General features: G+C 38.1%; 1 protein-coding gene across 1 annotated transcript in view; it reads left to right on the top strand.

Moving 5' to 3' along the window:
• The window catches only part of SYNE1 (spectrin repeat containing nuclear envelope protein 1), a 295,834-nt gene that overhangs the window by 3,528 nt on the left and 278,646 nt on the right, over positions 1–13,660 (top strand). The window contains exon 2 of the mRNA XM_051615569.1: positions 4,443–4,689. Coding sequence (XP_051471529.1) covers positions 4,626–4,689 — 64 coding nt within the window. The 5' untranslated portion in view covers positions 4,443–4,625. The remainder of the gene's footprint in view (positions 1–4,442; positions 4,690–13,660) is intronic.

Raw genomic sequence — 13,660 nt, 5'->3', positions numbered from 1 at the left:
TTTCAATACTTCTAGGTAACTGCTGCACATCAAGCCAGTTTGGGGTTGGATGGTCAATAAGAACATGTTCCAGTGTTCCTGTTTCAATGTGTTCTGTCTCTTCTTCCACCTTTTCTCTTCAAAACCAATCGAAACAGTAGAGAAAGGAAGCACAGAGTGACAGTGTGGGAATTTAACTATCAAAAACACCTTTCAGAGCCAAAATTACATTTTCCATGATCTTATGTGGTGCACAGTCACGTTCCATTGGAGTTGGGAAAGTTCCAGGATGCACTAACTTGTGCTATGTTGGTTAAGCGAACAACCACAGGTTTGTAATTCAATCATCTGTAACAATTAGCACAAAGACTCTTCTGTTGGCCTGGATTTTGAAGGCCAGTGAGGAGGTACCACATTTTCTTTGAAGATAGTATAATAATAATTTTGGATCATTCTGCCCCACTTCTTCATCCTAGCACCTAATTGTATTGCATCCAGAAGGCATTACCTGCAGCTTGACAGATTTATTTAAATAAGTTTACAAATTAATTATCAATTAATCAACTACAAGTTTTAAGTATTATGGGATGAATTTTATCAAGTTTTTGCACTTTTTACTTTGATTTTACTTCAGATTGTGCTGCTTCCATTTCTGTTGTGATTTTGTCTATCAGAATTGTCTTTAATGAAAAAATAATTATAATACTAACTGAGGCAAATTAAGCTCCGCTTGATCTTATTTTCTACTTGCTTTTTACTTATCTGGCTAAGAACCATTTGCATGCTTTCTTTATTTCCTTAGTCTAATTCAGCTAGTCTTTCAGCAAGTTTCTCTTTGTCCCTGTAGACAGCACCCACTATAGCAGAGTCCTTCATTTCTCATCCTTTATTTTCACCTACTACTGTCTGAGTGATTGGTTTTTCTAATTATGTCAGAAGCAGTTTTATTCTGCCCTGAATAGGTGTACAGTTACTGGACCTTGGAATTAAAGAAGTCTTCAGGCTGCTTCACAGGGAGACACTGTGCTCCTTAGACCATTTGACTTTAAAAAAAAAAACAAAACTTTTAAAAAACTTTATTTTTTTTTAAAGCACTGTCTCTTTAAATCATCTGCTGACCTGCATCACCACTTTCTCCCAATCCCTGTCTTTGCTGTACAGTTTGGATGGGGTGGTGTGGCTTGAGCCCTTCCTGGTGAAGACTGAGGCAAAAAATTAACTGAGCCTTTTCCATATCCTGTGTTATCAGGTCTGTTTCGTTCCAGAGAGGGCCACATTTTCCCCAGTCTTCCTTCTATCACTGAAATACTTGTAGAAACTTTTCTTATTGCCCTTGATGTCCCTGGCCAGATTGAATTCTATCTGAGCTTTAGCTTTCCTAACCTGATCCCTGGTCTCAGACAACTTCTTCGTACTCCTCCCAGACTACCCATACCCTTGCTTCCACCCTCTGTACACTTTCTTTTTACACTTAAGTGTGTCCAGAAGCTCCTTGCTCATACATTCAGCTCTCCTGGCATTCTTGTCTGCTTTCCTTTTTATTGAGACCTATTACTCCTGAGCTTGGTGGAGGAGATCACCAGGTTAGATGGTGAATATTGACCAGCTTTCTTGGGCTCCTCTGCCCTCCAGGTCTTTATCCCATAGTAGCCTATCAAGCAGATCCCTGTAAAGGCCAGGGTAGTGAGCTTGCTTTGCACCCTCCTTGTTGCCCTAAGGATCCGAAATTCCACCATTTTATGGTCACTGCAGCCAAGGCTGCTGTTAAGCTTCATGTTGTCCACAAACTGTCCTTGTTGGTGACTACAAGGTTCAGCATAGCACCTTTTCTTGTTGTTTCCTTTCAACTTGGAGAAATTATTGTCAATGTATTACAGGAACCCCCTGGATTGCTGGTGCCTTGCTGTGTTGTCCCTCCAGCAGATACTGGGGTGATTGAAGTCCTCCATGAGGACCAGGGCTTGTTAAACACAGAGCTGCTCCTACATGTCTATAGAGGGCCTTATCCCCTTGGTCTTCCTGGTCAGGTGGCCTGTTGCAAACCCTGTCAACATGGTCTTGCCAGTGGTACTGTAGTTTTACCAATAAAAAACCCATATTTTTTCTTTTTTAATTGCAGACAAGCCAAACACTCCCAAGCACACTGAGCACAATGGAAAATGGAGAATTATGCGGGGGAGCCAGAAAAGTTAACCCAGAATACTACTAGTGTTTTTCTTACCTCTTCCGTAGAAAAGTCATCCTACTTTTCTGGCATTTGAAGACAGAAACAAAACAGTACAGAGATCTGTAAATGGCATATTTTGCTAGGCCTAATGTTTTTTTGTATGAGAGGTATTCACATTTCCTCTTTTCATCTTAAAGCAGAGTACTAGAGTGCTAGTACTAATATATAAAAATGGTGTCAGTGTAACTTTATCCATTAAATGCAGGAAAGTGGCAAATGTAATAATTTATCTCCTTTATACGCAAACCCATTTTGTTTCACTCTTGTGTATTCATTCCCTGTATAGTTAGAAAAGAAAAAAAAAGTTAGTTCATAATAATGAATAATCACTTTGCCTATCTTTAGGAATAGCTCATATAGTCCTTCAGGTTTATTTCAGGCTGAGATTTATGAGATTTAAACCATACTGTTTTCTTAAAATCTGTGCATTTTTAAATCATATTTTTCTGAAGATATATCTTTGTGTCCAGCACTGAAATGAAAAAGTCATTCTGTTCTGTACAAATGATTGTGGGTAACAGCTATGAGAATGTTTAATTAAGATTTCAATGTTTACAAATCTGAAAAATGTAATCTTTCAGTAGGAAAAAAAGAACTTTTGTTGCAGGTCTTAAATATTTTTAGAAGTGAGGAAAAATATCCCCTTTGCATTACATTGAATAGCTGACTGTGCACGTAGGTTTCTTATTCTATGGAGCTTTAGATACTGGCTGAAGACAGGTGAGAAGGGTGTGTGAAGCTTCATTTCATCTATTCCACTAAAGTCTTCACTGTGCTTTGAGCTGTGGTTTTCTGCCTGTGGAGGTGACTGTGAAATTGCATGTGATCCTTCCCACCTGTAGTAACTTCATGTCTTTTTAAAATGAGTTAATTCCCACTGTTTGCAAAGGAGCTTTTGAATTAGGAGCCATATTTGGAACTGCAGTCTCTTCTTACACAGCATATAATTTAATATCAGCTGGATAAATTATTAATTACAATTCTGCCATGTATCACTGCATAGTGACTCAGCCTGCTGTATGACTAGATAAAGCATATATCTTTATAACAGTTTACAAATGGAATTGGATCAGCATCTTCCACAGCTCCTCTAAATCTGCTCATGTACTGCTGATTTACACCAGCTCCTTCACGGTGTGAGTGGGCTTGTATTCTGATAGTTACTGTTGTTAGCCAAGAAACAGTCAGACAAGACATTTTTAATACCTCTTATTGCTGCCCAACAATTAGTCTAGCAGCTTGCTATTAAAAGGTACTGCATCTCTCTTACAGTACTGCTTAAAATGTTATCAGTCTAAAGACTTGTCTGTCTGATGCTGGAGGACTCCATTCTCTTAACAGACCTTGGAGCCAGGAAAGGAGGAAAAGTGCACAAACCCAGTAAACCCACTCATGGTTGTTACATCTTATCAACTACATACCATCTTGAATTTGGGATGCACCCAGTGTGAAAAAAGATGTTCTTGGTGTCTATATGCTCAGTTCATTCTTAACAGAGAAGCAGGTCTGTACATACACAAGATGTACTTGTTCCTCAGAAGATAAGATGTTATTGTTAACAGTATCTGATGAATGTGATTTGATTTTTGTTTTAGACCAGAGTTATAGTCACATAGACCTTAAAATAGTTACAAGTGTTAAGGTCTTGTAGCAGTTCTAGTTCACAGCTTTTAATGTTAAATTACCCAAAATACATAATCATCACCATACACTGGAAAAGTGAATATAAATACAATTTTATTTAATAATAAAGTATATGACTCTTGATATTTCAGATCAGAGCACATGGTCCAGTTAACTTAGGGATTCTCCTGACCGGTGAATTACAATTATGTGATACTTTCTAGCATGGTGAAATAAGCTGAGTCGTACAGCCTTTGGGTTTTACAATTAGTTTCATTTTTCTTCCTTTCCACCTAATATTATTTATACTAAAAATATTACAGTATTACTTTTAATATGTATAAATTTATTGTTTTTTAAAAACAACATCCATGAGCATCCTCCGGAAAGCATTGATGTCTGGTGCATTGCCAATTGTTTTTAATGATTTGTTTTTGCAGCTTCATTCCGCTGATGATTGCCAAGCAAGCTTTCAGCAGTAGTTGAGTGTCTCTGACTGGGGTGTACAGTATACACAAAACGTATCACTCTTTACATGTTAAAATAGCTCTTAAGGCTCAGTCTTGCAGAGCTGGTAGAAGTTATCTTTAAGCACTGGTACTTTCTTTCTCAGGGGCTGAGGTTGTTCGCCAGTGCTGTCCCTTGGCTGGTGTTGGACCAGGGGTGTCAGACTGTCCCCGACATGCTGAGGGTTGCAAGCTAAAAGGAAGAAGCCATCCAAGATCCTCATCTCACTGAGGTCAGCAGCTTGGAGGGAGGCTTCTGTCAGAAGAAGTGGACTTGCTGCAAAGGCATCATGGCCTCATCCCGGCTAGTGACGAGACCTAGAGATATTGCCAATGTTATGCAACAGCTTCAAGGTAAGGGACTGACTCAGGCTGGTGCTCTCTGCCATGGATTCATAAATGGAGGCTCCTGTTCTTTACTGTAGTACACATTTAGGACAATATTTCTAAAGTTTAATAACTGTTCTAAACTTATCTACTGGAAAATATTTGTAGTGTATCTGAAAGGTTCTGATTATATGAGTCGTTTGTTACAGCATTAATAGTGGTGTTTAAAAGCAGCTCATGATATCAACCATGAAGCAGGAAAAAAACCAAAACATAGAAACAAAAAGCAAGAAAGCAACCAGGCTGCTCCTCCAGCTTCCGGGAAACACTCCAAGCTCACTGTAGTGATAAACTAGTACTTATTAGTTTAGCAATACTTGCTGTCCACAAGCAAGCACTGTAATATTGTTAAGCATGGAAGAATTCTTAGGTCAATGAGATAATTATTAGTACTAAAGTTGGTAACATTTTAGAGAACATATTCACAGGATGTCTTTGCAGTATTCATTGACTATTCATTATTTTTTAAAGTTCTTGCAATAAAGCATTAATAGAGTTATTATCTTTTTAAAGAAGTTTTACACCTAAATGCTGCAGCTAAAAGCTTGCATTGAGAATATATGTTTTATTTCAAATGATGCTGTTGACTAGCAGTTAGTTGTCAATGTGGCTCTAGGTTTCACTCCTGTTAACATTTAAGCTTAATCATAACTCCCTGACCTCTTCCTTTTTTTACATACCAGCTTTCACTGACTTCAACAAAAGATTATATGTGCAGAACCCTTGCTACCACTTCTGCATCTTCTAAATCTGGAAACTTTATCACCCCATAGCTTTTCCTTCCATTTATTGTTTGTCAGTTTAGGGTATCTGAACTCAGCTTCCCAGCCACTAGATACAAGTAGCATGTGTCATTTCCATGTAGCCTGACATGGTTTGACTCAGGATTGGCAATTAAACCAGTGACAATAATGCTCCCAATCCCCTCACCCTCCTACCTGGGTAGGGAGGGAGAGAGAGAATAAAGAGAGAGAAACTTTCCAGATTGGAAACTAAACTAGACAGATTTAATTAAATGCTGCTAATAAGAAAATAGGTACAATTATATAGAAGTATGTTCAGGAATGTGCTAAACCCTATCAACTCCCCCCACCCCAGCAACTCCCATGGCATCTCCTGAGCTGTGAGCAGTCCCAAAATGTCCCGGAGAGAGAGGCAGAGCAAACAGGAGCTGAGGGGAGAGTTAATGAGGGTCAGGAATGCAAGATCCTAGGGATCAACAGTGATGGATAGATGGAGTCCTCCCCGGACACCAGCCATGGACAGAAGAGAAAGAAAAAGAAGCAGGAAGGGGCTTGACTTCGTGACCCTGACTTTATACCAAGTTTACATAGATACATGGAATGGAATACTTTGGTCAATTTTGCTGTCCATCTAGTCCACTCCTCCATAGGGGAGGGATGCAGATACACCTGAGGCGACAGAGGAAAGTGTCCTTCAAGTCTCGGCAGTAACATAAACATTCCAGCGTTATCAGTCCACTAACTGGAAAACTTGCTGCTAGTTAAAAGAGAGCTCACTGAAAAAAAAAAAAATCAGTAAAAAGAAAACTGGCTTCGTCCTGGCTCAAGCCAGAACACAGCCCCAGTAGATTAATTTGAGAGTAAATAAAGATGCACAGTGTGTCCCATTTAGGCCTGCTGAAGCACTTTTTCAACTATAAATGCTCCTGCCTGATGTTGTGTAGACTCTTGTACGGTTACTGTTTTTTTCTTGCTATTTTTATCTGTGGTTGCTTATTCTTAGGCTGCAGTCTTGGAAGTGCCCACAAACGTAGAGCAAGGAAACATTCCCAGCCCAGAGAATTTGTGGTTTAAATATTAGGATAAGACACTCCAGGTAGCCACAAACAAAGGAGAGAGTGCAAGGGTACTGTGAGGCAGCATTGCTTGCAGAACAGGCAGGGGTCTTAGTACCTAATGTATGTATCTCAGTGTAATACACCTTTAAAAGAAGTTAGGATCTTAATAAGGATCCCAGAGAAATAAATGGGATATTTGAAGCAAGAAATGAAATTATTAGGAAATGGGGTTCTCTACTGGAGAATATGAAGAAATGCATGTGAGAAATGGCAGAGGTGCTTGGAGGTTATGAAGGCACGTTGCAAAGGAAAAGAACAGGGAAGGTTATCCAGGCTGGTACTCTGAAGCAATGAGTAAGGAGGGTGCTATAGGGGCTATTTACAGAGCATGTAGACTATTAATTATCAAATAGTTATGTACTAACTTTCTAAACATCTATAAAGCTATTGCTGAAAAAATGTCTATTCTGTTTATTTGCACTTTGATTTTCTAACATAATTGCTTTTAATTTTTATGTATTGTGCTCTGTTGAAATCTGATATATAGTTCTGTTGATTTTATATTTATAGTTGTGTTTTTTTTCTTTTTGGAAATTAAGCAAAAATAAATAAGTAAACTCTCAAGTGAAGACATTTTAGAAGAAAATGTATCAACTAAATGTAAATTTGGCATTGTGTGTTAATTTGAAGTCATACCTGTAACTGAATTCTTTGCTTCTCAGCTCAAATCAGTTCAGCTTGGTATCGTTGGGATCTGAGTTTTGCTGCAGAAGCACTATTTTGATAAATACTTCACCTGTGCCAAGGCTGGAGAGCTTGGAGCCTGTCTTTTTTTAGTATGTAGTTCTGCATTATGGATGAGCAGGCAATCTGCACTGCGACTACCTTAGCCTTTGTGAGTTAAGGTTACTCTGCCTTTCAGAATTTACAGTCAACTTAAATAGGAGCAGATATGGAACACAGCGATATTTTTTTGGCATGTTTGCAAGGCAGCCCAGAATCAGTGTAGTTGGAGCTGGGTGTGTAACTCAAACTGAGAATGGAATTGACAGTATTCATGGTGTAAGAGAAACAGAGATGGTTTGGAGTGTCCCCAGTCAGTGCTGAGCAGCAGTTGTTCTTTACAACTGCTTTTACACCTGGCTGTAAGCTGAGGCAGGAGAGGAGTTCTAGTGTGACACTGTCAGAGAGTGCTGCAAAATGTCATTGGAGGGAATTTGTCAGGATTGAGGGAGAGGGGTAGAGCAAGCTGTGCTCCCTTCTCCACGTTGTTGTCTCACATTTGCCTCACAGGTTTCCAATAAGTGTTTGTGATGAAAGAATGTAGGAAAGACCAGAAAAGTACTCTGTTCTGTGGGATTCTTAACACCAGTTTTGAAATCTCTGCTGTACATCCTGCAAGTGACTGCAGTTATATCAGCTCTCATAAAAACTGTCAGAGAACAACAAAGTTGATTCTGGTGGTGTTCTGGGGTTTTTTTAAACAACAACAACAAAAAATTCCAGCCACTCCCCTTTGTTGGTGATTATGACACTTGAAATACACTGTATATGTTACAATTTTTGAATAAGACTGCATATCACTGCTTTAGAAACCCATTTGGGACAGAGAGTCATAAAGATGTGTAGTGTGCTGAGCTGTGACTTTGTATGCATGTGTGTATGCAACCTGCCTGAGCCTGTGATGCCCTGGCAAATGCTTGCTGCAGTAGTGCTCTCTACCTAGAAGAATGGAGGATCTCCTTTAGTCTGGGCCAGACAGGGCATAGGAGAGTACTGGGCATTGAGAGTAAGATTTATCGCTTCCAACTTCATTATCCCTGTTATCCTAATAAAAATTGAGACATAGGGCTATTCAGTCTAGCTGAGCCTTCTATCAAGGGTGAGAGACAGGCCTCTCCAGAAGGAATATGGTACCTTGTCACTTGAACTTTTATTAATAAGGGCAAGTTTTTGAAAGAAAAATACTTCCTAATATATTCTGGGAATTTTATAACCTGTATGATAGGCAAAGGTTGCAGAAAAAAATGACCTTACTACTTTAAATGGGGGTGGGCAGCATCTCTGAGGAAAGGTTAGTCATAACTGGGAAGGAAGGCATAAATTCACAGAAGCCATCTCACTCTTTGCTAGAAACGTACCCTTAGCTGCATGTGGCATCTTCCCACTAGCTCCTGCTTTCTGAGCATCCTTCCCTCAGAGCTTGCTCAAATGGTACTGCCCAACTCAGTGCTCAGGGGCTGCCAAGTTCGTCCCACCTGGGCCAGGCGAGTTGGGTTTTAAGGGACCTAAATGATGGGGTGACTGCTAGAGCAGCTAATGCAACCTAAGGCATTTAAGAGTGGTGTGTGTGTGTATGTATATTTTTTTTGTTTGTTTGTTTCAAAGTGCCTGTTTCTCCTTATTGGCTGCCAAGAGTGCTGCAGAGAGCATAGAGGTATCACATGATATTTTTCATTGCTGAATTTAAGCACAAGCATCCTTGTGGTACTACAGAATGAACTGATGACATACTTGAACATCATTGTCTTTGCATAATTTATTACTTGCTAGCATAGGTCAAGGTTTTCCACAGTACCTTGTGCTTCCTCATTTACTTGTTCATACTCTAGAAGTACTCTCAAAACCTGAGCAGAACTGGTGTACACAATTTTAGTGACATTCCTGTGATTGTGTTTGAGATTACTCAGGGAATTAAAAGCACTGAAAAAAAGCCAGTATTTCATTCTTCTGGACCTTGTCACTCCTGTATGCTGACTTGCTCTTACTGGTTTGTAAGGTGATGGTGAATAGACACTGTACCATACTAGTACAGCAGGCTTTTCTCATTCCCACTTTTCCCTCTATTTTCTGCAATTTCTCACTTAGTAGTTTGTCCTGAGTGGTGTTGCATTTATTATTTCATTTAGTCAAGCAAAACATTTTTGTCCATATTTATAGTGGATCACAAAACTTCAATCTATACTACAATCCTGACATACATACCACCCCAATTAAGTTGCTCTGGTATCACTGATATTTTCAGACTGTTATCTATTTTAACCCCATTCAGTAAAACCAGTGCTAGGGTGTACAAAATACAGCAACAAGAAAATCACTTTGTGGTCCTAAAAAAAACCCTCTACAAATTGTATGAAAGCTCTTTTTTTTTCTTTTTTTTTTTTTCCCCCCAAGCTTCTGTTAGGTCCTGGATTGCACCACTGTTCTTGTAAGACTTTTAAATTCATTTTGGCTTGTGGGAATCTTGGGCTTTTGTAAATTGCCTGTAGAGTTTCTTCAGAGTGCAGGATGAGCTATGATGGAAAAAAGCAATTCATGAAAACCCACTAAGATGACAAGGACCCATAGCTGTTCTGGTAACCTCCACATACTCCTGAAGAGCTACACACAGGTCAAAGTACCATCAAGTGTAGTCCTTGTATTACATGAAGTTACCTACCATGAGTATCATCTGTAATTTTAGTGTCTTTCTTATATTAGTACTATTTTTTTTTTTCAAGCTTTCAGATCTTCTTTTCCTTCCTTTTACATGCTAGCATTTCTTTGGCATGCTGTGTTAGCAGTAGCCATTAATCAAACAGTAGATTATATTTTTTTTTTATTTAGCTGATGGACACTGTTAATATGTACCTTCATTGGTCTTTTTCTTTGGTTGTTTTTCTAAGTCAACAGTGTCAAGAGCCACAGTTCAGCATGAAACTGAGCTGATTTAACAGATACCTGCTACTGAACAATACCGTGCTTCGCTGTGTGCATGTTCCCAACTTTCCACCAGAACTCTTTCTTCTCTTGGTTTGTAGAGGTCAGGTGAGCCCCTGTCAAAAAAGCAAATGGTGGAGTGTCCCCTTTCAGTGTCATTTAGCATTTTATCATCTGCAAAATAAAACTGCAGCCTCACTTTTGTAAATGTCAGTGAGACTGAAAACATATGGTTGGTCAGGAGAGGCATGCTGCACACCTTTGCACAGTTGGATTTTACCTCCACATACTGCCCTGATGAAGGTTTTCTTCTGTCCAGTTTGCTGGTATATACTGGTTTCGTGTAGTACTCCTGCTGCTGCATTTTCTTTGCAACCTTTCACTCTGATATGTCCCAACTTGATTCCTGCAGTTTTCTTGCATTTAGAAGATTCTTGAGTTAGAAGAGATTCCAGTGCAAATTATTAGTCTCTCAGGTGAGCAACTTTTGTAACTTAAGGCAGTTCATTCTATATTGGCAGTGAGTTAAGGGAAAATAAACTCTTTTAACTCTATTGACTCTGTAAACTACATGACCTGAAGGCCAAGTAAGTCTAAACAATTACTTTGGAATCTGAATAGCACTTGTAGCCCCTATGTTACTTAACAAGAGGGATTCAAGCAGGATTTCTATATTTATTTTTTATGTGAGAAAGTTGAAGTTAATATTACTTTAGAACAAAAGATTAAAATTTAAGATATGCGAAGGTTAAGACAGCTGGAAAAACTGTTAGAATCACAGCTGAAAAGGAAATAATTAAAGAGTAAAAAAGAAGGAGGAAAGAGATCAAGTGTTTTCATTTCCTTCCACAAAAACAAGTGAAAAGGTTAGGCTGCAGCCAGGGGTATTCAGGTTAAATATTAGTTAACATTGGATAATGAAAGTTGCTAAGGCTAGCTGTGAAATCACCATTGCTAGTCATATTTCATTCTATTTATGCATGAGGAAACAAGTCCTGAGAGAATCCACTTCAGGTCACTTCTGACCCAGGTATCTGATAGTAAGTATCCCTACAAAAAGAACCATATGATGAGGGGTTTTTGTTTTTTTCTGCAGTTAGCTTTCATTTTGGGTTCTCCTCACTGAGAACACAGTCCTGGGCCAGTTTGTGCAATGCAGAATTTGTTTTAGTGCAGCATGGTTTTATTTTCTGATGTTTAGAGTTTTTCCTTTGTTAACAAATTCCAAGTGATCTAAAATACATTTTTGACTTGTTAAGTTAATTATAATCTCATTGCTTATACTTTATCTTTTCTCTCAAAAATAGTAATTTAACTAAATCAATATATTCCTACTTAATTTTTCCTGGATTGCACTGTTGGTGAACACAACACAGTTCTTACAGGTTGTTCTTTACAAACTAATTCCATTTGGTTGATGGTCAACCAGGATATAAAGGACCAAAGATCACAAAGATTATATAAATGACAAACATATTTCCATTTAACTTGCTACTTAGGAAAAATCAACTTATATTTTTCAGTTTTCATGTGGGATAAAGTATATATTTAGGGCAGAAAATGTTTGACATAGTAGTGTCTCACACTAAGACTGCTTTGGTTTGGTTTTAGAGGAGCACAGTTTAAAAACTGAAATTCTTTGCACGTGCTACTATTAAAACACTGAGGACAGAGTTCATTAGGCAAAATGCAGGAGGCAAAACACAAAAGGAAATTCCTCTTTGGATCACTTTGTAGGCGGTGGTTAAAAATGATGCTTCTGAAATATAGTGTATATTCAAAATATATCAGGCAAATTATGTTTCATATGAAGCTGTCTTCAGCAGCTCCACACTGCTCAGTCTAGTTTGACAAGTTCATATGTAGGCATTCACACTGCAGCTGTTTCATGTTAGTTGTCATAAATCCCTATCTGAGGATCAAAAATTGTTCTCAACGAAGACTTTATCTTAAAATGGCATCTGCCAAATTTGTTAAGTGCTGTGAAAGGGGTGATATTTCAAGAAGTGTAAATAGGAACAATTAGGTGGCAATTCTGAGAGTTTAGGGAAGATAAAGATTTTGAGAAGGAAAATATTACAGCCATGAGTATTTTTGAGAGCACCCCCTCTATTCTGACAGGCTGCTAGACAGACTATTATTTAGTAGTAGCATTGGGCTGGGGGTATCAGGAAGCAGAATATCTTCAAAGTATGATAGTGTCAGGTTTTTCTGTGCAGTTTATCATATATGTCACTTGTATGTTTTGAGACTTTTAATTAATGCCCTGTTCATCTTAGAGTATATCACATGCTTGGAAAAATAAGCTTTATCTTCTCACAGCTGTGCTGTAATGTCTTCCTTGAACGCAGCAAATTATCATCATCATAAATAACCCTCCCTTTTGAAATGCCACATCTGTTTTTTAATACTAGGGGGATAGAAAATTGCAGAAGGACTTGTTTCTTGTTCTTAGTTAATAATTAATATGCATTAAAATAGTTTTGTAGATAAACTATTGCTGGCCATGCTTGTATACGGATGTAGAGGCTTCTGTTGTGTAAAGGCAAAATATTTCAGTGAGAAAGTTCTATTGTGTTTCTGTCATCCTGTTTTGCCCTTTTGTGAAAATCAGAATCTTCACCACCTTTAATTATCAGGATGATAATATACTTCAGAGAATATACTTGAAGGTAGATAAAACACCCTGATAAAAAAATAACACCTAAAAATTATTAGCAATTTATTGCATAGACTATTTCTAGAACATAGTTTTTATTTTGTACTTCAGATCTCACTTGCTTAAAAATATCCTAGTTTCTGTCACAAAGCTTCTCCTTGTGAGTCATATCACAGAATTCTAATTTTAGGCTCACGCTGAGGTTTTTTAGATGGTAGTTGTATGTATCCAAGTGAATAGTCTATTATTGTGTGCAAGAAAACAGGCTGCTTGTTCTGTCTTTCATCTAATGAGGAAAAGCCTTATGAGGGAAGTGTCAACAACCTGTTAAGAATCCAATAGTCTATTTTAAAAAAGCAGAAATTAAAAAAAAGAAACCAACACACGCACAGAAAAAACTCCAACCTGGCTCTTCAAAACTTCTTTCTCCACAAACTAAGAAGATATATTTGAAGTATGTTGCATTTTACAGGAAGTTACAATGGATTACTTAATTACACAGCTAATGTGTACAATTAAATTCTGGTTGCTTGGTTTTTGGGGTGTATATTTTAGTTTTCTCATTTGGTAGTAGAATTAAATTTGGGACTGGTCTATACAAAATGTTCTTTTTCAGAATGTATGTGAAGGAACTAAGGCTAACTGTAAAAGCTAGCCTCCAGCCTGTACAGTGAAACAGATCCTGGTTTATTTTGCGTTCTTAGTGATTATTTTAATTCCATATCAAAACTGTTAGGGACCTAGTAGAAAAGCATCCCAGTGCTTCAGGATTAGTAACC

Source organism: Apus apus, chromosome 3 (assembly GCF_020740795.1).
Source record: "Apus apus isolate bApuApu2 chromosome 3, bApuApu2.pri.cur, whole genome shotgun sequence".
NCBI classification, from domain to species: Eukaryota; Metazoa; Chordata; class Aves; order Apodiformes; family Apodidae; genus Apus; species Apus apus.
The sequence above is the reverse complement of the archived record's forward strand: the minus strand, read 5'-3'. Positions and strand labels throughout refer to the sequence as shown.